Genomic DNA, 27248 nt, shown 5'->3' on the forward strand with positions numbered 1-27248 from the left:
GGCTTGAGGCTGAGACTCGAGCTCAAGAAAGAATCAGGTAACGAGTGCAACAGGGAAATGGACACATCCTCATAACGCGATAGCGGCCATCAATGGCGGATGCGCATTTTATCCCCTTAATCGCTCCAAATCCATTCCCTCGTTCCCCCTTTCATTTCGCTTCACCTGCTCGATTCGCATCAAAATCTCTCGTCGCCATGGCGGCGCCTAACTCCAGCAGCGCCTCCCCCTGCTCAGTCTCATCGTCTCCTTCTTCCTCGATCTACAACCCTAACCCTAATCCCCAGCCCTCGTTGCTCGTTTTCTCAGGTTCGTGCTTCTTAACTTCCGTCATCTTCTGATGCAAAAATTAGCTTTGATGTTCTTGTTTTGAATTTCTCGATTTTGCTTATCTACACCGTCCTGGATTGCTGTGAACAGAAATTTACTTAAAGCAGTTGATTTATGGTAGTTTGTGAACTTGATTTTGAATCTTCTTTTGCTCTTTAAATGGGTTGGGGGGGGGGGGGAGTTTTTTGAGAACAAATTACTTATTCAAAACTCAGAACAGCGAGGGAGGGTAAAGTAATAAGGATGTCTAGGAATTGCATGAGATAATTCGGTTTTGCGTAAGACGGGAAAGGATTGAGATAACATGGATAAACGTAGAAAGATACGTTCGATAATGCTTACTTGAATATCTTCTGTCATGTTTTGTGTAAGCTGTCCCTAAATTGACGATGGTCGATTCTCAATGTCCGCAATTGCCAACAGTTGAACTAGAAGGAAAAGTGGTCTGGGGAAAGCAAGTCGTTAACTAGTCACAGCTGCCGGTCCTGAACTGAGAAACAGATCTTTTGGTTTATTATCAAGGCCAAAGAGGCTGCGATTTTTTAGTCCTCATTTTAGCATTTAGAGATTTTGCATCTGTGGGTCTTAGGTTCCTGCATATGAAGGACTTGGAAGTAGATCAGAATAACGTACCATTTTCTCCTATAGGTACCACCATGATGTTTATCTTTTGTAAAGTGTTCATATAATATATAGTGATATTAATAAAGCGTTAACTAAGTTCTAGTCTTTGCACTTGCTGAAGAAGTGTTTTAATTAAAACATTTGAAGAGTATGCTAGTCCAGTATGTCCTTCCCATCAAATGCAGAAGATGCAGTGCACTTATTTTGTAGTTGTTGTGAAGTAATGCACATTCTTCTGCAATGCTAAAGGTAGCTCAATTGTGACGTCTCCCTTAGAAAATTGATGATCCATCTCAGAGTCAATTGTGGTTCAAACCAAGGTTTTAAATACCGGGGGTTTATCGGACGGTCAAAATCCATATCGGATAACGGATATCGGGGATATATGGGGGATAAGCAGTATTTATCAGAATGACATTACCGAATGGTCATATACATAATATAATATTCTAAAATGTAATCTAACCATACTTAATAAAATATAAACATGCCAAAATGTAAATATTTATGTTTATGATTACTAATCAATGATAGAAACTCGGGTCGGATTTAAAATGCATTGAATAGGTGCCCGTTGCCCGAAATCAAAACTCAAACCAAAGGCCGATGATTCCGAACTTTGGGCTGACAATATCGGCTGGTAACTCACTTTATCGTTACATTATCGGCGATAAACATCCAAAAACGATAGCCGATTTAGACTCGAATTTATTATAGCGGAAGGCCCCAAAACCGATAAATCACCGATAATATCGGTTTATTGGCCGATATTTAAAACATTGGTTCAAACTTCCATACCTGTCTTATTATAAGCTCATGATGAGTATTAAAAACTACATAAACTGGAGCCACAAAAGTTATATAGGTGCAATATGTTTTACATGTCCTCTACTAAGTCCGCTCTGTCATCATCACCATCATCCATAGTTTTGTTATCATTTAAAACCTTTTTCTGTCATATGACGTCCATTATGAAGTGTGAAGAACTGTGTTAGAAGCTAACTGTGAAAGGATTGGCATATGTCTGGCTTACAGCCTGGTTTCATCTGTTTGAAGGTCAGAGTGGGGTCTGTCAAAGAACCTAAAAGGCAATAGGTAGGTACTAGTTAGTTCCGTCAGGGAAAGCTAAGCAGTCCAAATTTCTTCTAGAATACTACTACGGAAAAAATTGTTATGGAGAATTTTGTCTTTGCCTTTTCAGGCACCATGTAAGCAAATAACCAAATCAAGACATAGTTGCAAAGAAAACCAACATATCACTCTGTAGATTTACTAATATATACAAAATTAATTATCATGAACTTCAGATTGGAAACTTGGTAGAGATATATTGCAATTTTTCTGAGCTACATTGGAATTTTGAGTTAGGTCTGGAAATTTGACATTTTTTCTGCTTGTATTCCACCATTCCTAATTGGCAACATGGCAATAATTTGATAAGGACTGTTCTCCAGCTCAGCTAGACTTTTATGCAAGAGATGGCATCTTTACTTGGAGGAATTCCCTCTTGTACCTTTTAGATAATACTCATTTTTCTTACATTTAATTATTGAAGTTTTGGAGCTACAATTTAAAACAATTCTTGGTGTTTATAACTTTATATAGCCTAATCATGCTTCATAATGCTGCTCAGGAGGGACTGCATTTAATGGTGTTGTGGAAGAGCTAAAAAAGGTAACAACTCGAGTTGCCCATGTTCTTCCAGTCTCTGATGATGGAGGAAGTACAGCTGAGATCGTCCGTGTTCTGGGTAAGTTCAACGTTTTCATATATTGTGCTGTATTCGATGTCAACTTACTACTACCTTCTTTTTGAGTGGGAAGCTGTCCCATATTGGATGGTAACTTGGTAGGCATCTCACAGGTGGGCCAGCTGTTGGCGATATTAGATCAAGATGTTTGAGACTGTCTGATGAAAGTACTTCTGAAGCTGTTGCTGTCAAGAGGTTGCTTGGGCACAGATTGCCTCTTGATGCATCACAAGCAAAATCAGAATGGTATGTGACATCTATAACAATTTGGAAGATGTTTATGTCTATATATGAATCTAAAATACCAGCATATTTCGACACATGTTTGTATCTATTTATATACACCATAAATTTTGTGTGAGAAAGTTAATTGATAACATTTGAGATGCTCCACTTCCAGTACTATTGTCTTACAAAACTATTACATTGATAATCTTGTGTTCTAGCAAGATTTTTTGGGGTTGGGGGTCGGGGAGTTGGGTTGGGATGAATGGGTTTGGGGAATTGAAGCTAACAGTTCCTTGCTTGGAGAAGACAAGAAGAGAGAAGTACTTTGCATGATTATGAATCTGTACTAGTTCAAATGGTCAACCATGCGATTGTATCAGGTCTGTCAGAGCCCGTACCATTAAGCACTTGAAGAGGATAACGTAGTAAATCTCTAAATGAGAATTTTTTTTGGAGGTGTTACACCTGGATGCTCAAAGTTCGGGACTTCAACTGCAGAGAGTTGGCATATCGCATATGTTAAAGGGGGAAAAAGAAGCCTATTGAGAAAAGTCTTGACAGTTGTAAGAAGTGCAAGAAGTTCCTTGATTCGTCCCCGTTGGTTCCAAATATGTCATATGTTTGTGTTCACCGAGGAAAATAAAATTGTCAAAAGAGAACTTTGAGGAGAAAAGAGAAGCTTTGGTAGGATGGAATTTTTATTTCTTCCCTTATCTTTGTTTCTCAAGTTAATAGTCCTTCCTCGTTTTTAGCAGTATATAACTACATTGTCTTGAGTAATCAGGCATATATTAATATTTTGACACTTGTTTTAGCACCAATATTATGGTGATTGCCTCTTTCAGTCTATAATGAACCTGTTCCTTTTTCCACTTGTTTCCCTTTTGATCTATTCATGACACTGTTGTGACACTCTGTTCATTGTTTTAAATATCCCCGACATGGCCCGATATATCCTCCGATATATCCTTTTATAGGGCTTGCTGCAACCGATATGGTCTTTAAATATCCTTTACCGCTTTTTGGCTATTTTGAGTGATAAATCCCCGATATGGCCGATATATTAGCCGATACGTGGACCAATATATCTTTTTATATAGCTTGTTGCAAAATAATATACCGTGTTTGGAATTTTTGGGCAAGATATCAAGATTTCCCCATTATATCAAACTAGTATATACCCCGTGCCAAGCACGACCCTCGCCTCTTTTCTACCATTGCACTTGAAACACCCCTCCTCTTAGTTTTAAAAGGGTAAAATAGAATGAATAAAAGAGTTCAATTATAACCAATTTTGAAAGGGGAAACACCTTCGAAAAATAACAAAAATATTATTTGAGGGTTCAACTATAAGTAGTAAATTGATTAAATTCGTGAGATAAGGGATAGAGCATTATGTTGCATTTACATGTAATTAAGTCACAATTCCTTAATGTTGTTTGATCTCAATTTTATTTTTATACAAACTGATTCTTACAGCTAGCAACTATGAAGAACTTTAAATGAGTTGCATTTGGAAAATAGATGTCTAATAATATTGTATAGTGCAAATATAACAATACTACTCTAACAACTCACATATAATGGCCTAGTAAAACAATACAACAACAAAACTCTACATTCAATATAACATATATCCATGAGTCAGTCACTTGAGTGACAACCAATCATTGAAGAAATTTAGAAACTTTAGCTTTTATCTTCATGGTTATACCATCCTTAGCATCATTAACCAAATTTCTAAAGATCAAATAACTACTCAAAACTGAAACCGAAATAGCACAATAAAGGTCAATCTTTTCAGTGCATAAATGTGTGAAAATATTTATTTAAAATTTATAATTGAAAAGTGAAATAAAATTACTGTTTCATAACTGTTATGAACCGAGTTGACCCTCCGATTCGATCCATCCATCATCATCTCTGACGTAATCAATCTCCAATCCCTAACCCACAAACAAACAAAACCCATTAAAACTTAGCAACAAAATCTTCATTAAAAAAATCAAAAAAGATTACCTAAATCAAGTTTAAACATGAGGGTTGGGATATGATCAGAATTAGGCACTATTAAGATTAGCTAAATCACATTTAATCATTATAAATAGAAATTAGCGTCTTCACCATGCTAAAAGAAGTAACTAAATAATCCAAAAACCAACAATCTAAGGTGCAAAAAATTAGAATTTAGATCAAATTCATCACCATGATTTATATTTCAATCAATTCCTCTAGAAACTAACTTAAAAAAGTACTTTTTATGCAAAAAAACCCTAACAAAATGAAATCAGAGAAAATACCTGCAGTTTTCTTCTTTTCAAAGAGGAAATCTTGAGATAGAGAATTGTGAGCAATTTGTGAAGGTCAATCAACAAATCTGAAAATAAAAGACTGGTTACTATAAAAGACATACTTTGAAATTTATTACAGAGAATAGTTATACAATTCTTATAGTAAATAAGAGAAAGAATGGCAAATTATATTCACATTACAGTCTTCACAATTATACTAATTTATAACACAAATTTTGAGTTGCAGTGGCAACATTTACGTGAGAAGTAGCATTTCATAGTTCCTAAAAAGCTAGAAGCACTACTAATATTATTACAGATTTCAGAAGAAAACTTAGATACAATTCCAACAGTTATCTCTCAATCACTAACTCACATAGCTACTTAGTAACTGAATGTACAAACTGTAACAACCAATTAGTAAATAAAATATAATGAATTGTGATTGGTTAACATCAATCTGTAAGAACCACTTGGGAAGAAACATTTAACATTAGGTTTATTTCCCCTCAACAAAACCTTCGAGTCTAAAAATTTTTTTTAAAAAAATCAACCTGTAAGATTTAAAAAATCATCACAAAGCCCAGAGAAAACAACCAAGATACAAACTTTCGACAATAGCGCCACCTGATCAAACATAGCGGTAAGATTTTTCTTCCACCCAAAAAAAAGAAAGTTTTTTTTAAGAATGACACTCAAAGTCAAACTAAAATCTATTAATTTTTTGGGAATGCTCAAATCTTCCTAACATCCAGCTCCAAAAATCAAACTAAATTCTCTTAAAGAAGTAAAATCAAGAATAGGAAAATTTAAAGATAAGAAGAAACATAGAAGCATCAAAGAGATCTGAAAACTTAAAGATTTTTTCTATATTAGTCCCTAGAATCTTTAATATTTTGAAATATAGTCTTGCAAATCACTAAAATTGCTGTTAGATCCCTCTGTTTTTAAGCTGTATTAAGTTTCTTCTTCAGATATAAAGAACTAAACGCTTATTCCAATATTAGTTCCTAAGAAAGTGGGGACCTGATAGCAATTACAAATTTTTGAATGACTAATTTCAAAAATTAAAGATCTTAAGGATTAATATTAAAAAAACCAAAAAACTAAAGTAATACTTAGAATTTTAACAAAAACTACAACAAAAACTGGGCAAAAAATTCATGTTGGTAGGGCTTATTGTATGTTAATTACAATGTCAGCAGAAACATAATTCCATTTAAGAGATTCAAGTGTACCTTCCCCTTCTGGCCCTTTGATAACAATCTAAGTGCAGCGTAAGTTGAGTAAATGGATCAACAACTGCTCCTCACCATCACTCTCCATATTTAATCTGACATACCATCTCTATAACCCTTGAATCAAATCAAATCAAACATTGAATTATTGAAGAAAAAGACTACAAAAGACACAACTTCAACCTAAACATGAAGGATGAAGAATGTGAGCACCTTTCAATCCATTGTCGCTTCATAATCACAAGGTAAAGTAATTCAAGAATATGTCATGATTGTCATTTGCCAAAAAAAGTTGCATTTCGAGGCATTAAGAGCAAGTTAACCCATCAAATTTTAAATGAAATGAGAGAATTTAATTAGTAAATTCAAAAAGGAAAGATAACCCATTGTTTATTTTGGATTCAAAATCTACAGTTCCATCAGATTTTTAGAATTCAATTTGGAAAAAACAAAGAAATTAAAATAGTAAAACTCAATAATCATATAGGCACGTAAATTAAATAATTCATGGAGTAATAATATTTCCATCAAAATACAATCTGAAATTGAAGGTTTCCATCAAAATACAATCTGAAATTGAAGGTTTCCATCAAAATGAATCTTTTACACATTCTTCAAGTTGCACCAAGTTTAATTTACACTTTTTTAACCCTTCACTAACCAAAATATAGTTTTCGATCATATTCTCTTGAGTCACATTTGCATCAAAATGAAAAAAATTAAATATCAGAAATTAATATGGTTCTTAAAGTCCCTCAATCGCTTTTTACTTGTGATCATTAACTTTCAAACATTTCCCAACATTCTCCCAATAAATTCTTAATAAAGAACCAAGGGAAAAAAACTAAAAATTCTTAATAAAAAATCTCACCTTACGCCGTCGTCGTCATCCTGAAAAGAATCAGGCTTTGACCCAAGCACCCAAGCTTCATAAACTTCATTGTGGCAGAAACTGAATCACTTAAGAGTCTAATTAGTATGAGCTCAAGGCTAACCTTTACTTATAACCACCTAACCAACAACTCAACCAAGTGGTTTCATGCATCTCGAGGTACTCCACAGCACATTAATAACTCTTTTAGGTGAAGGCAAATAATAGTTGGTACAAATGATAAAATCAGCTACAAATTCATGATAAAATCAGCTAGAAATTCAACTTCAACCACATTCACAATTTCATATATTTGCACAATTTTAACATAACATAATTCACAGTTAGCATATCAAATCAAAAGTAAAATAATGAAGATCTCAGATCAAGATCAAACCTTTGTATTAGCTTGAAATTTAAGTTATATGAAGTAACTTGCATTAAAACATAAATCAAGCAAACCTCGAGAAAGGGAAACATAGAGTAATAACACTTCCTCCTCATGCAAACCATTGCCTATCAATTCAACATAAGCCCATGTCCCTCCTCAACTTTCACCAAATAATTAAATAGTTAGCCCACGAAACTCTTCATATTTAATAAAAAATGATGCATGGTCTACTAAAAAATGACAGCAATCATCTCTAATACTAAGAAAATAAATGACTCTAATCATTTACATAATAAACAAATGATACTAATCAACAAAATGAAATCTTTAAAAGTGGGTACAATTAGAATTCATTACATCATATAGATACATAAATATATAAATAGATTGTTGGATCTATGAATGATATAGGAGTGATATAATTAATGCTTTGTGCCGTATCATATCCGGAAAGATGGTTATTTTCAGCAGTTACAACAAAAATAAGTAGCTAATATTAATTAATTCTTCAATATATATCCTCTAACATGTTCTAAACCCATCACATTTTAAATAAAAATGAGAGAGGGTATAACTAATAACTAATAAATTAAAAATGAAAGAAAACTCATCATTTGGTTTGGAGTAATAATTTAAAGTTCCATCAGATTTTTTTTAACAGTTCAATTGGAAATAAAATAAATAGGTTAAAATGACAAAACCCACAAATCAAATAGACTGGTAAATAAAGTAATTTTTCTGGAACTAATAAATTTTCTCTGAACTGATTTGAAGTTTTTTTACTCTTTCCTAATCATAATATAGTCTTTGATCATATTCTTTTGAGTTATAATTGCATCAAAATGAACAAATTGAATATCAAAAATTACTAACATCAGTTCTTAAAGTCCCAAAAACGGATTTTTTTTACTTTAATCATTAAGCTTAAAACATTTTCCAACATTCTCCCAATAAATTCATTTTTAACAAAAGAGAGAAGGAAAACACTTACAGAATATGACAGTGACAGTTTCATCTCCCACCAAAATTGGATCAAAATCTGCACAAAATTGGATCAAAATCTGCAAAATTCCAAAAATGGGTCGTTCAGGGAATTCACCAAACACTGAGATGGAAAAATAGCGACGAAACCCAACTCATAGCGACGTGTCTGTCGCAGCGAATGCGGAAGGATGAGCAAGGAGAGAAGAGGGTTGAGCTCGTCGTTTCCTCCGCCTCCGTTGCTCGGGCGCTGAGCCCTCGAGCTCCTCCTCGCTTCATCTCTTCATCCTCGGCTCGATTGGGGAGGCGAGAGAGCGAGCAGCTGGGGATTTCGAGAGAGGGGGGAGAGCGAGCAGCTGGAGGAACTTAGGGTTAGGACTTCTGGCCTTGGAATCCTCCGGCAAAGCGGCGAGGATGCCAAAGTTGCGCTCCCGATGGAACGGCGAGAGCGGCGATCTGCTCGTGCTGGAGTTAGGCTAGGGTTTAGAGGGGAATGGTGGTGGATAGAGGTGCTAGGGCTTGAGCTTGGGCTAGGGTTAGGGTTAGGGTTTGGATCTGTGTCGGTTGAGAAGATGTCGAGCTCGAAGATGGCGCCACCGCCGGAGAAGGCGGCGGAGGGAGGGGAGGAGGATAGGAGACAGCGGAATCAATGCGGAAGAGGGGGGAGCTCATATGGAGCGAGGTTTTTTTTTTTTTTCTTTTTTTGCTTTTTTTTTTGTCTCTGGATCGGGGTGAGAAGCCTGAGAAGGGGGTTTTGAATTTTGAAAACTGATCGGATATCTATGCAAATGGGAGGGGAGAGAATTATTGTTCAATTTACTGTAGCATGAACAGGAATTCTCTGATCCTCCTATTTGTATAAAGGAATAGATGACATTTTGTCCTAAAAAAGCAGATCGAATGTTGCAACGTTGCTTTACACTTTTGTTTGTTTTAGAAGGTCGATTAGTGATCCTAAACATATATTATTCATATTTTGTATGCTTAAATTTTATTACATATGTTGAGATTACATTTTAATGCATTATACTATGTATGCAAACATTCATTATGGCATTCGATATTTACCACATATCCCCGATACTTCCCCGATATCCGCAATCCGATATGAATTTTGGCCATCCGATATTTCCCCGATATCCGATAATAAAAACCTTGACTCTGTTTTTCATTTTTAATTACTTCTTGATCTGCTTTATTGTATCAAATACTTTCTGAATTCCTGTTATTTATTTTCTAGGTATAACAATGGTGGAGGTATTGAATAATATTTTGCTGAGTTGAGAACTTGACAGGTATAGAATTGTTGAAGGAGAGCATTCTTTGTGGAATGGTGTGTCACAGCCTTACAGTGAAACAATCCGGGCATTCTTGGTTTATTTTCAAAATCAGGTAATGAATATGTTGATTGTCAGTAATTTAAATGCTAAAATTAGTTTTTAATGATGTCACAATCTTAATTTATATGTCTTCTTTAATGTGTCCTCATACCCCAATTCTTGTTTCAGGGCTAATAATCTTCTACATGGCATGCCATATAAATAATTAAGCGGTCCACATCATTTTCTTTTGATTTATCATGAACTTCTTTTATACATTCTTTGTTTTTAGCTACCGGTCACTTAGTTTACATATGGAATGATGAGCGTTTAGTTTGTTGACATAGTTCTATAAATTTATACTACACTTTATTTTCTGCAGATCCTCCGCCACTCGAGTGGATCATTTTGTTATAGCAATGGCAGGTAATTTGTGGAAACAGTTAGTAATTATGTGATTTCCTTACCAAGTATTAGGTTCTTTATGTATTCTCACCAGTATCATTTGAATCTTTTGCTTTTTTACTTAGTTTATGATAATTTGGAATAATGATGCTGCTAGGTTTATAATGTCCGCCTTGCATATGTAGAAACGGTATCATTTAAGCTACAGACTATGTTGTTGCAGGATTTCTGTTCACACTTCACATTTATTGCAAATTTGTTTTTGACTGTACAACAGTTTTTTAAGTTAAATCCAACAGAAAATTTCATTGTGGAAATTCGTAGATTTCGGCAATTGCAAAAAACTGTTGTACACAGTTCTTGTTTTTGTGTACCTGTGAAATATCCTGCTAATCTTTTTTTATATGGTTAATTCTTTGGCCTCTCTACTGCCCTTTATTATAAAGGCTGGCTCAAACTTTTAGATATTTAAAGATCAAGAATTTCTATTTTAAAGAGAATCATTCAAAAAAAATACGTTTGCATGTCGAACGCACGCATGCATAGGGTCTGCACTTATTTACCCTCACTTGTTAATGATAGCACTTATATACCCTAAAGTGTTTAAAACTTGCACTTAATTATACTAATTTTTTTTAAAACTCGCACTTAAGCCCCCTAGGGTTTTTAAAACTTGTAATTATATACCCTCAATTTTGCATAACTGAGGGTATTTAGGTGCAAGTTTTAGAAACTTTAGGGTATTTAAGTGCAAATTTTAAAAACTTTAGGGTATTTAACTGCAAGATTTTTAAAACTTGATGGTATTAAAGTGTTGCCAAAAGAATTGAGGGTATATAAGTGCATGTTATGAAAACTTTAGGGTACATAAGTGCTGCAAAAAAAGGTGAGAGTATGTAAGTGCAACATGGGGAAAACTATATGGTATTTAAGTTCAATTAAGCCAAAATAAAACTCTAATTCTATTTTATTCACGCAATCGGAACACTGCAATTCTTGTGATCGTGATCATGAATCATGATAGGCCCCTCCTATAGACCGCGATGCTGAACAGTCCCACCTTCCTGACCATCCCCGGCCTCATTTGCTATTGTAAACACTGTTTATAATTGGAATTATGATTTGAAAGTCTTATTATATGATGATGTTGAGATACTAATCAATTGTGTTAAATTTTTTATATTTTATCATGTTTGATTATTTTGAACCCCCCTTGCCAAAATTCCTGGCTCCTCCGCCACTGGTCTCTAGGATATCTATTTGGCCCAGCTGGCTTGGTGTCTAGTTGAGATAGATCTTCCTTCGAAGCCAACTTGAGTCATAAAAATCTAACTTAGCCACCAAAGCTGTCATGTTGGATGATCCTACCTAACATGTCCTCAGGAACCAGTGTTAGACTATTGTTACATCTTATCTCTAGGTAACATGCTTCTGAAATCTATTGTATTTGATCCATAGCATCAGTTATGTGTTACAAATTGCTAAAGGCAACCCTCAGATGCCTGTTTCTGATTCAATAATTATACGGGTTACATCCTTGATATTGCTGTTATGAGGTTATTTGATTCTGTCAAATTGACAATTTGCGAATATTCTGTTTTCTTATGTATTGTGATAGTTATATAAAATTAGTTGGATGTATGATATCTTACAAGAAAAAGTTAGTTTCCTGTCTAAGACTTTACCATTTGATTTAACATTAGCTTTTCATGTTTGCAGTATTGGTAATTTCTTTTTTGCTGGTGCGCGCATATTCTTCCAGTCTTTAGATGCTGCCATATTTCTGTTTTCACGAGTCTCAGAAATACCCAGAGAAAGTGTTGTGCTTCCTGTTATCTCTACTAATGATAGGCTCACACTGGGATGTGAATTATGGGTACTTCCTGGTGCTTCTTATCCATTATTGATAACTATAATATTTATGGTAGCTGTGATGATAGCACATAATTGTACTGTATGTTCCATCTCGTGGGACTATTAAAGTCCATTTGTATATGGTGGATACTATTGTTATTATTATTATCAGATTAATCTGTATTGCTTAGTTATTCTGGCTCATATACTCAGAAATTAAACAGGAGAGCATTTTTTCTTTGAGTTTTGTTCAAATGGACAACCTGTCCTGTTGACAACAAGCTACATGGCCTAAAACATCTGCATATATAAAATCATGTGTTCTTGAGGACTTCAAAAACGTGATTTTATTTTGTGTTGGTGAACCATTCATTTGGCACCTTTTACTGTGCTGTTAGAGGTCTATTCTTTATTTGAAATTAGTAACATGTAGATCTCCAATTTGATACACCATATCACACACTTTGGTATTGAATATAAGTACATAACTAAGTCAATTATAGTTTGAGAGTATCGAGCACATATGCGCTTTCACTGCACATCATGTATTTATTGGATCTCCCTGCCGTAATTTGTGAGGTCAGTTCCATGTCCCTCCTTCCCTTTCCCTCTCCTCTTCCTCTGTGAACAACCAAAACCAACAGCACTGTTAAGGCCAATTTTCTGTGTTGGAATCATAGACAACAAATCCATTTTACTAAGCCGATCAAGTTTCTTTTGTACTTCTGGTTTTATTACCTACTTTAAAGTAAGTTATTCTTTTTGCACCTTTGGTCCTGGTCGACATGATTATCGCAAAGTTTCATAGTTTATCTTTTGTTTTCATCATTATTATTATTTTGGTTATAGGCTGTAGCCTTTATTCAAGTGGGAGCTTATGCCTGTTAGTTAATTGAAACAACCAATGACATTATACTGGATTTCCTCATTTCCCCCTTGTTATAATCAATCTCTACATTCTCTTGTTATGCATTCATTCAGTATGCAAGTTGTTTACTAGTCACCCAAATTTCTTATGCATAAAGCATAATGGTCTGAGTAGCTGTCCTCCAGAGTTTATTGTACATCTTTAAGGGACATTTTTAAGTGTAGCAGTTATTCTACTATAGATTGCCATTGTATTTGCTAGTAAATATTTAGAGTAGGTCTAAGCTTCTCACTTCCTTGATTCGGAAAATATCCTGTGGTCTAGACAATATACCATTTTTGAAGTGAATTTGAAGCATAAGAATCTCTAGTAGCGCTTGGTCTAAATAAAGCTGATTTTCTAATTTTATTATCCTTTTGGAACTCCAGGATGGGACTGTTATACGTGGTCAGAATGAAATATCACATCCTACTGATGGGCATATGACAGTGATAAGCAAGGTAAGCAACCTACTCATAGATCTTTTCCGGTCTTCATTTCTCTTAATGGAACCATCTCTGTTGGACAATTTTGTCATGTGAAAATTTGCTAACAATAAGAGTTATCATGTTAAAACTTTGTAGAGAATTTGAATAAATGTAATGTAATTGTTGATTCTTTTTGATAGGTTTGGGATTACTGATTTTGTTAGTACTTGAAATGGATTATTATTTTGCTCCTGAGATGTAACTCGTGATAATAGAATTATCAGGAACAGTCAAAAATGTTATTTTGTTATCTAAATGAAGGGTGTGGAAAAGTGTTCATGCGGAAAAGTGTTCACTCAAAACATCTGAATATGCTACATATCTTTTTAACTAAGTGGCAAAAATCCTCATCTTCTTGGTGGGTATTTAGTAATGTGTTTCTGTTATTTTGTGTCAGGCGTTTACATTGCCGGAGAAACCTGATTTTACGCTTCGTTAGTATTTCTAAACATATGGATAATGTTCTCTGTCTGCCTTCGTCCAAATAACGACTGAAATTTAGTACCTCATTAACTAAGGCCTTATCTACTGATCATCCCACAGTAGAATCATTCTGAAGGCACTGTTCTAACATATCCACTTCTTGTCACCCTTCATCAGGAGACACTTTGCGTGTACATGTCATTCTCTAATCTACTTCTGTTTTTCAAAATTGGATTACCTTCTCAACATATTGGATACCATGCCTTTATGGATTTATTTCTTAATAATTGTAGATGCATGCCATAAGGAAGCAACTGAAGCTCAAGCTATGAAGTTTGCTATAAATGTTTTTTAAAAGAAAGTTCTAAATTCATTGTCTTTGAATTCGTAGGGTATACAAAGCATCAAACTAGAGTTCGATTATATGAATCACTCCTAATGCTGACTATGAAGCACGGACACGCATAATATGAAGCCGTGTCGTGTCGTGTCCGTGTCGGACACACGTGTCGAACACACGTATCCTATGTATTTTTTAGAATTTGCCTCGTGTCGGTGTGTCGGATGGCCGTGTCGGATCCGTGTCCGTGCTACATAGAATGCTGATGTAAAGAATGCTTTATAAATTCATTCTTGACATTTCTGGTTAGCACATTTCTTTCTTCCTATGGTTCTGGTTCAGATACTCAAGCCTGAAACAAATTCTTAGTTCTCAATCTAATCAGTATACTTTTTTACTTTCACGCGAGTTGGTTGTAGGCCATTTATACGTCTCCCATAAATCCTCATTGATGCAGATTGTTTTATGACTCATATGTGGATCATACTTATCTTTTAGTTGAGCTTGCATTATTCTTTCATATATGTTTTCTTGTCTTATTTCATCACTAAATCAAGAGTTCCCTTGAGAAAAACACTTTTATTTTGAAGGAAGGGTTTTTTTTAATAGTGATAAAGCTTTTGGTATACCATTTTCTCCATCCACCCCCTGTTTGACAAAAATCCAATTATCCGAATATCGGCAAAGGCACATCTGCTCAGTAAAATCTTTTACAAGTGATTTCACCTGCAGACTGTTCCTCAAGTGATATATCTTGGTCAAAGAAAACACATCAATTGATTTGACAAGTCAAACAAAACAGGCGACCCATATTTAAGCATAACTGGAAAATCACCAAGACCCTGATTGGAGTCAACTGATGCTCAACCCAGGTTTGGGCCAAGGAACTTAAATGTAACTGGCTGGACTTGAGCATATATCTTCAGGGCCCAAACGGGGTGTAGCTGAATTTTTACTCACTCAAAATTTTATTTAACATGTTCTGGTCAAGATGCCCTTATATTCCGTATCTATTGTGCTGTTTTTTGGGTTTATGTAACATGTTCTGGTCAAGATGTCCTTCATTGAAATAGTTTAACATCGGGATAGTACCACATGTACATTGTTCAAGAGTAGACGTACTACCAGAGTTCTAGACTTCTAGTATTTGTCACCTTTTACCTTTCTTATTAACAAATGACTTTATTTACAAAAATAAGAATTTTTACACACGAAACTTTATTAACATATTATGGTCAAGATGCCCTTATATGTCCTATCTATCGTGCTATTTTTTGGGTGTATGATACATGAAAGTAAGAAACGGAATATTTTTGCAAGTGGGTTCTCTCTGATACAAATACTATTGGCAGGGCCGCATGGGCATGACATGTTTTTGGTAATATTGTTGACGATTTGTTTACACTATATCAATTGTTTTTTGTGTGTGTACAGTAGAAACTGAGAAATATTAGTTTTATGCCCTTCAGTGAAATGGTTTAACATCAGAACAGTACTGCATGTAGATTGTTCAAGAGTAGATGTCGTATCAGATTTCTAATATTGTTTTTAACCTTTCTTATTAACATTAGATTTCTAGTATTTGTCGCCTTTTACCTTTCTTATTAACAAATGACTTTATTTTACAAAAATAAATACCTTTAACTGTTAGCTTGATTTTATAGCCTTCTTCATTATGTAACTTCTTTGCATTACATATTAGTTTCCTCTTTTTACTCTTCTACTTGCAATATCAGGATTTGATCGCTGTCTCTGTGTATTGCTATATTATGCAGGATTGTTCTTCAGTTAGAAGTTTGCCGTCCAGAATAAAACGGGTTTTCTATATGTCAAGTGAGGGCTGTAACTTACTGCATGAGGTTTGTGACGGTCCTTTATTGTGATGATTTTGCATGAATCTACGTTTTATTGCATACTTTATGGCAACTAGATTTAGCTTCCTGACATGCATCGTATTTTCTGAGTATGCATGAATTACTTTGGTTTTTCTGAACTTGTGTTTCCACAGCTAAAATGTAAAACAATTTCCATATGCTTTAGCGTATTTACTTGAACCAAGATCTGTGTATCTGCTGTCTGTCATTATTAATTTATATGAGGTAATACTGGGATGAGATGGTACAAAGATGTCAATTTCTTAGCTGTGAAAGAAATTATGGCTGTTATATCATTTTCTTAAGAACAATTTTTCAAAACAGCCCCATTTTGTTTTTTAATTTTTTAAATCGACCATTTTTTTTTATTTACCAAAACCGACCCGTTTTTTGCCACGTCAGCCTAATCACTTTCCTAAACAGTCGGGGTTGCCAACCCTGACTATTTAGGAGGGTGTTAACCCCCAATTAGAAGCCTTAAACCCTAAAAAATTATGTCCTAAATAGTCGGGGTTAGCAACCCCGACTGTTTAGGAAAGTGATTAGGCTGACGTGGCAAAAAAACATGTTGGTTTTGGTAAATAAAAAAAAGGTCGATTTTAAAAATTAAAAAAAGAAATGGGGCTGTTTTGAAAAATTGTTCTTTTCTTAATGCTGAGACGAGATGGTACTATGACACCATTTTCGACCCAACACAATTATACTATTATTTGAAACCATTTTCGTAGTGATTGGTCCTGCATTACTTGTTAGGATAGCCGTTACAGATTGAGAGTAACGACTTTTGTAGTATATAAACACCTTCAATATATACATAGCTTCATAACATTTGACAACATTATGTCTGCTAGAAATGTTAGCACCCTTTACAACTAATATTACATCTAACATCTCAATGTAATCCTAATTTGTTGTCTTTTCTGCCAAAATGACTTTTAATTCATTGTAGATATCTCAACGTAAGACGACATTTCTTTTTCTAAGACCTGAAACTTTCTTTTCTAGTTGTCTCCTTTTTTTTTTCTTTTTTCTATGAGGATGTATGATGATTGTTTGCTGGAATTGAGTTTTGAGGCTGAATAAATGGATAATTACATGTTGTAGTTCATTAGTCTAGAATAAATTTTTCTCATTTTTATTTGCCAGAGCTTCACCTCACCTGGTGCCACATCCTTTAATGATCCTATAGTTTTGATCTACCATACTTATCCATCTTTTTATCCTTCATATATTCATCTTATGTACACGTCCAAGAGTCTACATGTTTGTTCGTCCAGTTTACCGATGAATAGCATGTGTTGTTTACCATGGGTTCAGCTTCTTCTTTTTTGTCTTGGCCTCTAATCAGCTAGACAAGAAATATTATGGATGTTTTGCTTGACAGATGAAAACAGTTGAGGATGGTTTAAAATTCATTTGACAGTTATAAAGAATGTTTTAAGCACTCTCTATGATACAAAATTTATGATGTACTGGGTTTCTCCAATTAGATGAATATATGATGTTGATCAATCCCAACAACTATCTAATGGCTTCATTTTCCAGTTGTTCATCTTTCAGTAGTAGTAGTCTGAGTCACATTTTGAACATTTGTATGCCTAAGATGAATGGGCATGTAGCTAGATGTATGGATCACACATGAGATTTTTCTGTCATCATGGGGCTAGAAGCGGAGGGCTATGGTTGGATTCATTTGGATCTCTCTGGTTAATTTACTTGAAATTCATAGGTGGAAAATAATTTTGTTGAGTTTCCATCGGTTGTTTCAGCTGGTTATTGCGGTCCATTCAAGATAATGATTTGACTGGATTAGTTTCTTAAAACATCATTATTTACTCATTTCTTCTTTAGGTAGATTCACTCTTATAAAGAAGCTTTATGTATGCTACGAAGTGCTGATAAGGGATAATCTCTTGAAGGTACAGAACTTGAGCAACTAAGTTATCTTAACCCCTCGTCTGATCTCCCGAACCCATGTCTGACGCGTGTCTGACTCAGATTCCTTGGACATGAATATGCATATATTTATTATGACATGTACTCAATTAGATACAAATTTTAGTTTAAAAACATTCGTCATACGCTTCTTGGACATATATCTTACACCTCAGGTCCACTCCTGCAAATCGCTTGACAGGGATTGTGTTCTTTCATCCATTCCTAGTTCAGGATTATGATTTTAAAGGGTCATTTAGATATCTAGTTCATAATCAATTGTTTTTCCAATTTATAATGAGATAAAAATGTTATATGAATTTTAATTTTCATAACATGTGAATGAAAAAACAAAATCGATTAATAATTTCAATATGTATATATATACCCGTGTCCCCATAACTGACATTTGAAGATTTGTCGTGTCCTGTACCCGCGCATCCACGCCCGTATCTGATAACATATGCACCTGAGATTTATGAGTGTTCCACTTAAAAGTTTTCTGGCAACAGTCGAAGAGCAGTGAGGTTTACAGGGAGACCAAATGAACATGGATTCCAGCAGGTAAAAAAATGATATGAAAATGGTGATTGCTAACTTAACCGGTTTTAACAACACTAAATGAAGAAAATACATCACAACTGACCGAGAAATCTGGGTTGAGAAGACTTCATTCTATTGTCGCTGGCGTTTTTGTTGCTTGTTGGACCTCATTATTTCTTCTTGTGTGATTTCTTGGGAGCTATTTTCAATCTATGGTTTTCTGATTTTGAGTGTTAGATTTTGAACAAGACCTACAGACATGAAATGGTTGATACTATTTTGTCCTTATTCTCTTCAGAGAACTTTATTTGCAACTGAAACTGAGACCAGCTTGTCTAGCATAAGTTCATATGTGAGCCAGTCTTATTGGAACTTTGTACATTTATTCTCACCATGTCTTTGGCTCTATTTGTGATGAAGGAATTAGTTCAAGTTGAATCATGGCATTTGTGAATAAAGATACGAATGAATAATTTGAGCAGAAAAATTTTGCAGTTAAGTTTTAGAGAGGATTTAACTAATTATTGTAACCTGACCAGAGCAATTTTCTGAAGTTAATCAAATCCAGCTTGGAGATGGATGATATTGACAAGGAGTCAGGACTAGAAGTGAGGAAAATGAGGCATTAGCTAGATGTGAGAACAACTGGATCATCTTGTCCAATTATAAATGGTGTTGGTAAAGGTATAGCAATATGAGCATTTAGTTTTCCTTTGACAGGCACTTTAGAGTGCATCAATGTGGAACTTATATCACTTATTTATATCCAGGTAAAAGCAATGACAGATTACATATTAAATCTACTAGGTGAAAGCTATGACAGTTGCCTACACATAACTGCAGATAATTTTTCTGTGAATTTCGTTAGCATAGAACTTTAGTTTTCATAATACAGTTACAGTTTTTAATTTTTTTTGTAAGATATCAATTGGTTGGAACATCTAAGCAAATTCTCAAATTGTTTGAGTTGAATTCTAAGTATTGTGTACTGTTATGTAGGTTTTCCCTACTGTGAATCCTACAGTTCTGGAGCAGTTAAGCAAAGTGGACTGTATCGTTTATGGCATGGGATCTCTTTTCACTTCCATATGCCCATCTCTGGTAACATTTCACCTTTGTTATGAACGAGGCATGTTCTTTTAGTATGATCTATAGCATCCTTAATCATGTTCATTGTTCATATATGATCTTTCAGTTGTTGAGTTTCTGTAGTAAACTGCTTTAAGGTGCTAAAAGAATAGCTTTGCTATGACTATTCAGAATACAGCTAGCATATAATCTCTAATAGATTACTACTGAATATTAATGAATATTATTCAAGCATTTTAAACAATGCTGGTGTTATAATGGACATATTGCAGTCATCTAATCTTAATCTTGTATAGTTTTACTGAGTATGGATATTGCAATAGCAGCGTAGCACTCCTGTTGAATTATGTTTTTGTCTTTAATTATATTCAGTCAAGATTTTTTGGTCCTCTGGTGACACTGAGAAAATAAGGAACATCCAAGTTCCCGGAACATCCAAGTTCCCTGAATTTTTGTAATAAGCTAACGACGTCCTTTAAGCTATGAAGCACGGACACGCATAACATGAAGCCGTGTCGTGTCGTGTCCGTGTCGGACACACGTGTCGAACACACGTATCCTATGTATTTTTTAGGATTTGCCTCGTGTCGGCGTGTCGGATGGCCGTGTCGGATCCGTGTCCGTGCTACATAGCCTTTAAGCATGCCATTCTGTTAAAAAGCAATTAACCTAACATGTACTTTATGCAATGTTGAGCATTGTTGGAAACTTCTATAGTTAATACATACATACTCTCAGGCATACTAGTTTATATTGCCTCAGAAAATTTCAGAAATCAACTGAAACTTATCTAGCTATTTATTTCTGAAATAATTTATAGCATAGACTGCTCATTGATCCAACTTTAGTCTAGCACTATATTATATTTTTATAGTTTCAATATTTCTATTGTAAGTTTTGTTTGGGTGATTTGACACTTCAGAAAAAAAAGACTCATCGATTTTGTTCTCTTTTCTAATTTAATATCTCGGACCCGTTGGTTTTGTCCATACGTTTGGCATTTATCTCTATGCAGTGTTTTAAATATCGGCCGACATGTCGGACATGTCGTCCGATATAGCGGATCAAGGTGTCGAGCGACACAAATCGGGGAAATACAAGTCGCATATCGTTTTTGGGCGATATATCGGTCATGTCGGCGAAAAATCAGATATATCGGCCGCTATTTCCTATTTGAAAAATCGGCCAAAATTTATGAAAATCGGTTCAACGATATATCGTGGTTTTTAACTTTCCCTTTTTTCTTTTTACTCTTCTTTCTTTTCCTAAATTATCATCATAAGTTTCTTTTTGTATCTTGGAGCAAATTGTGGACAAAAAGTAATTAAATAATTCTTTTGGATTAAAAGTAAAATTAGCTCTAACTTGATTTTTTTAGTAATCCTCGGAATATGAAAGATTCAACTCCGGTAATAATCCTTGTTTAATTAATATGATGGGAATGCTTGCATAAATATTTTTTTATATCTTTACATTTTAGCTCTTTACATTTTAGCTCTAATCTTGTTTAATTAATATGAAAGATTCAATGTCTTAATTTTTTAGTGATCCTAAACATCATATATTGTTTACTTTTTTATATGTCTAGTCTATAAAGTTTATAAAGTATGCTTATATTGAATTTAAGAATGCTTAGATTACATTTAGGACATGATATTGTACATATGCGCCCACCCGATATGGCAATCCGATATTTAGTCCATATCCCCCGATATATCCCCGATTTCCGCTATCCGACATGGATTTCAGCCGTCCGACATGAACCCGACATCCGATATTTAAAACCTTGTCTCTATGGTCTACCTTGTATAGCTCTTGTTTCTTTTTCTTTAGTGCCTATATGTATGCAAAGAAACTTTGGTCCTGAAAACAACTTGTTTCTCATGACATCTAGTTGCTTCCAGGTTTTGCGGGGAGTTGGCGAGATAATTGCTTCAAGATCAATTCCCAAGGTAAAATGATTTTGATGCGACATAGTTCAAATAGTTTCATTGCTATTTACTTCAGAAGTTGTTTCTTTGAGTATTATTGTATGGACAATCTCTAGTTGCAGGGCGTGTATAGACCTGAATCTTTTCATTTTCTCTATTCCAAATAGGACAAGTTTTCCCTAAATTACAACTTACGTAATATTGCAAGTTAGGTCCGTTTATAAGGAGTTATTGTAGGGTGTGTTATGTGGTATATGTAACATGATAGCTTCTATGGTCATTGTGGTTTGCCTTTTGAGTTTGTCTTTATGCTTAACACGTGTAGGGTTAGCTACATGATTTTCGGGAAAGACTCATGGAGAAGGAATAATTTAATTTTCACTTTCATGGATCAGCAAGTAACGGAACCAAAGGAGGTTAGGTACTGAAAATAGATGACATGTATCCGTTATACACACAACATTGATATTTAGTTGCGCGTTTCATATAAAACATCCAGAAATTTGCTCTGACATATATCTATTTAAGGATAAATCTATGGTATAATGTCAAGTATTATCTTATGTTCTTGTGTTTGTTCTGTGTCAACCAACTTTCAGTAATATTCTATGTAATAATAGACATGAATACCTTTCAAATTCAAGAATTACTGCAATAGAGCACGTGACAAAAATTTTTCTCAAGCACTTTTATATCTGTAGCATCACTTGATTCAATGCAGTATGGCATGGCCTTGCACTCTTGCTTTGCTTTATCATCATAAGCAAACATGTTAACAAAAGCTTTCCAGCTTACTACAGCATTTTAGTCGATCGTCAACCACTTCATCTATTTGGAGTCTATAGCAAATTGTTCGATTCTATCTAGCCAGCTTGCTTTTCTAACATCAAAATAATACAGGATGTGATTTCTGCAGGCTAGACTGCACACCTGTTTGCTTGAGCTCCTTGGCCTTCTCTAAAGTCAAAAAACTTTTGATGTTGGTGGATTTGGTTCATGTCACATGGTTTAACAGCTTCTTAGTTCCCTACCAAAATAGTTGCTGAAGTGCACTCTAGGTTTTTCACAGTGAAGGGAGAAAGTTCACAACAAGATTTGATCCTCAGTTTTTTAGAATGAAAATAAATCACCTATAAGGCTATAACCTAGCATGTCTTTAGAAAATATGAAGTCAGATTTGTCTCATAGAAGCTAGGGTCTGAAATCTGCTACACCTGTTAATGAAAATTTCCAACTTTTTGGGAGTTAAGTGAAAATGGGGGAAACTTATTGGTGGTTTTGTGAAAATAATAAATATTTGTAACCGATACGCAAGTGTCGTAACCAGAGAAGTTATTATTTGGCTTGTTTGCATAAGGAAAATGCACAATCCTTTTTGACTGCTGTTGTCACCAACATACTTTTATGCACCTTTTTATGTGGTAACTAGAGCGTAAATTATGTTTTACTTTTGTAATTGACTTGGTCAGCTCCATCTTTCAACTTTTCAATGGTTTTCCGATTATTGTTTAAGGCAAACAGATACTTAGTGCTGAGTATTCACAATCAGCTGGGCTCATCACTTTCTGCTCCCCCACTTGGTGTATGGTCAAGAGTCCTCTTGATTTCTCCTTTTCATTTTCACTTATATGACACTTAGAAAGGTTTGTCCGTAAGAAAACTCCATCTATTGCTCAGTCCATGGAGTAGCTATAGAAGTGCTTTATCACTAGGCCTTGCTAGAGCTTCTGCTTAATTTGTTTTTTCCTTTCTCCTAACTTTAGTTTTCAGGATCTCTAGAAGAGAGAAGAGATTGATAGAGTTGAACTCCAAAGGGTGGGTTAAAGTCTCTACAACACTAAAATGCAGAAGTGGACACATTTTTCATTTCTCTCTATTTTGATTTGTTAGTGACACCTACTTGACTAGGGATAATGTCTATTTTTTACTTTCTCATTATGTGTTTTCTTTTGGTCCCTGATCCTTGTTGCTCCTTCAGTTGCCTTCATATCTATCTCACAGGTGTTATTGATGTTCCTTGCATATTTCCAACCAAAATGCTCCTTTGATTAGCGATATTTCTATCTAGTGGACATATTGTAGCTGCTACTGCTTATTTCTTCAGGCTTCACAGTTGGAATCAGTTACAATTCGTCTTTGTTCGAATTTCTGAAGGCGTATAGTTAATAATGCCACTTTGAGGACTTATCTCATGTGGTGTAGTTGAATAATGTTCAAAGAATGTTCTTCTGTTGAATGGATCACATGATTAAGGAACTGACTTATCTTGTTTGCGGTTGCAGTTTGTTAATTTTCAGTATTCATCCTTGGGCAGATAGTTTATTCAAGTCAGTATGTAGATAATTAGTTCTCTGTGGTTGATATTTGTGTTGTATGTTTAATTGCAACGTTGTTTAATACAGGTCCTTCTGTTGAATGGCTCACGTGATAGAGAAACCACTTCTTTGTCTGCTTCGGACTTTGTAGCTGCAATTACAGATGCCCTCAACCGAACTCATGGAGACCCTCACAAATCTCTTGCTAACCCAGTAAGTTGCTGGTGCCAACTTTTAGCTTTCCTCTTGCACTAATCCAAGCTCATCTGTTCATATTATTGTCATGTTGATATTTTGTTCATCTAATAGATAAGTAATGGCGGACTATAAGAGGTTTTGTACGATAAAATATTTATATCCATATCTCAGAATTTTCAAATCTGCAATAACAATGTAATCTGTTCCATTAGGTGATCTTCATCTTTTCTTGTACACAGCATGAAACAAGGCCATTAGCTTGTATTAATTATTTGCCACTAATTTAGACAATATCCTCTTTGTTTTAGTCAGATTTTTGTTTTCAGATCATTATATTTATCCTTTTAGGTTGGTGTAAAATTCCGCTTGGACCTGCTAACTAACGTATAGGAAAAGGTTAGAGTCCTGGAGCTACTGCTGTATGCAACTGTCTTCAGCTTGTGCTGGATCTTCTAGAAATCTAATGACTGTCCCAAAAGGAAGGAAGAACATTGGAAACTTGCTTTCAAATGTTCCTAAGCACTAGAAAAGGCTAAGCATAAGCCCTAATACCAGAACAAATTGATATAGCGGTAAAAGTTCTCAGAGAGGAATCAAATTTGGCCATCTTTGCCACACATCTAGGAGTGCTTGTTCACTGCACACAGTGTGAAGTATGCTAGAATTTTAGATTATTTTTATTGGAAACTATCGTTAATACAAAAGAAATAATTTTCTAATCATTATTTATGTTATCTTTTGCAGTTAGGACTGGCAAACTAAATGTCATTCAGAATATACATCTTATTGTTACCTTTTGTCATCATGTGCAGCCTGGTGATTATGTTAATACACTGTTGGTTCCTAGAGGTGGTGAAGTTCCTGTAAATATCGACTATTTGGCTGCTCAAGGAGTCCGCCAAGTGGTATATTACCTTTTACTCATCTATGACAAAATTTATTTCAGTTATGAGAGTGCAGATATTTTATCCTACAATACCACACTGATACAAAAGTTCAACCTTCTTATATGAATGCCATTTTAATCTAATACATGGACAAAGTCTTGTGTTCTATGGGGTCTTGTACGAGACATGAATGTTCTTTGCAAGTTTTATATCCAAGAGGAGACCTCTGAGAAAATCAGGGATTGTGAGTCTATTTGTGGATCATAGGAACTAAAGGGATAGATGAATACAGAATACTTTGGGGAAAATACTCCATGAAGAGAAACCTATTTCAAAAAGAGTAAAATACACTAAACCCCCAAGAACTTTCAGCATTTTGCAATAAACGCTAATAACTTCTAGAATTACACTAAACCCCCAAGAACTTTCAGTATTTTATAGTAAACCCCCAATAGCTTTCAAAATCACACTAAATCTCCTGAAACTTTTGGGATTGCAAAACTTCCTTAATAAGGTTTAGGATTTTGCAGATAACCCCATAAATTAAAAAATAATAATAAAAAGGAATTTAAAGGACAATTTCAGCAAAAGGAAAAAGGATTCCAGACCCCAACCTGGGCGGGTGCGAACAAGACAACCATGACAAAAGACGAGAGATTTTTTTTTTTAGGGCTGAAAATATAAAAAGTTCATAGGAGTGTTTTTTAATAATTTAAGGGTATTTTGGCTTTTTAAATCATATAAGTTGCATGCACCACTTCAAATGTAACAGTATTAAGTATGGGGGGTTTTTTTTGCAAAAATTACTGGGGTCTAGTGTGATTTTGAAAGTCTTTTTTTTTTTTTTGGGGGGTCTTGGGGGCTTTGTGTGATTTTGAAAGCTATTGGGGCTTTACTGCAAAATGTTGAAAGTCCTTGGGTGTTTAGTGTAATTTACCCATTGCAAAAATCTAATGCTGGTTATAAACCCACATCTGGTAATTAGTGAGCTACATCAAATTCTCTATTGGAGTAATTTCCCGGACATTTGGTGGATAGGTTGGACTGAATTGAACTACAGAACTCTACAGAACTCGTAGTGCAGGTAATTGGCGGCATTTCTGAACATGGCTTATGCCTCTGTTACATTATTTTTAAATATATTATAATATTTTCTTTTATTTGCGTGAAATTGTGGGTTCGTAGGATCAACAATGTGCAAGCTTCTTGTTGTTTGGTAGAGATACAAAATCAAATTCGATTAAGTGACTAGAAATAATGGGATCTGCATGTTCTGGTATGGGAGATGATGTGGGATAATTTGAGATAGCCAAGGAGCATACAATTATATGTTTTTTGTTGTTCTTATTTAGTATAAAGTTAATAACTCTTACAAAAGTGTATGATCATTATAGAAATTGTAGAGTGCTTAGGCATTCACAGGAGAATTTTGCTCTTTTTCCTGCAATTTATCAATAGTCTATATAGTGTCATAAAACTAATTGGTAACTTTTTTCTTGCTTCTATTTCTGTCAGGTGACTGTGGATTCCATACACGATCCTAAGGTGGGGGTAATATTTGATCCTACGTCTTTAATCAGTACCCTTACCAATTTGATTTTGTATTTTAGAGATTCATGTTTAATTAATTCCAACATTACCATTTGATAGTATAGACCAACATATGTAAATAAATGATATATGAGCAACTGCTTTTAATATATTCCACTCGAGAAATAAATATTTGAGGTACATTTATTTACCGTTATGCTTCCTTTATCAACCCATTTGATGTATTGCAGTGTTTCTTTGAGCTTGTGAATATGTTTGTTTCGTTTTTCTGTTTCATTGGTTTCCTCATTGTTCATCAACGCCCGAGGTTTGGAACATTTAATTCTGAGCAAAGATGATATGCTCTTATGACGTCGTTTCACGTTGATGCACTAAATTGTTTCCTGAGTTGATCAATTGTTGTGTCCTTATTGAGTGCTGCACTACATTTAGGCCTGGTTTGATATGAGAGTACGAGGGGGGATGGAATGTGAATTCCGACTTCT

At 34.7% G+C, this 27248-nt stretch overlaps 1 protein-coding gene and 1 long non-coding RNA gene across 2 annotated transcripts; one reads left to right on the forward strand and one right to left on the reverse strand.

Moving 5' to 3' along the window:
* LOC109840073 (uncharacterized protein YNL011C) lies at nucleotides 1–26953 on the forward strand. The gene is made up of 13 exons (XM_020408574.1): nucleotides 1–309; nucleotides 2588–2704; nucleotides 2818–2950; nucleotides 10000–10096; nucleotides 10406–10449; nucleotides 12148–12304; nucleotides 13579–13650; nucleotides 16216–16299; nucleotides 19792–19893; nucleotides 21786–21833; nucleotides 24215–24340; nucleotides 25138–25230; nucleotides 26728–26953. Exons 1-13 carry the CDS (start codon nucleotides 93–95, stop codon nucleotides 26857–26859), a joined length of 1422 nt encoding a protein of 473 aa, XP_020264163.1. The 5' UTR covers nucleotides 1–92; the 3' UTR covers nucleotides 26860–26953.
* On the reverse strand, nucleotides 4641–5311 carry LOC109840074. The gene is made up of 2 exons (XR_002246798.1): nucleotides 5233–5311; nucleotides 4641–4878 (listed from the first exon to the last, which is right to left on the reverse strand). It is a non-coding gene; the product is annotated as an uncharacterized LOC109840074 (long non-coding RNA).

Source organism: Asparagus officinalis, chromosome 5 (genome assembly GCF_001876935.1).
Source record: "Asparagus officinalis chromosome 5, Aspof.V1, whole genome shotgun sequence".
NCBI classification, from domain to species: Eukaryota; Viridiplantae; Streptophyta; class Magnoliopsida; order Asparagales; family Asparagaceae; genus Asparagus; species Asparagus officinalis.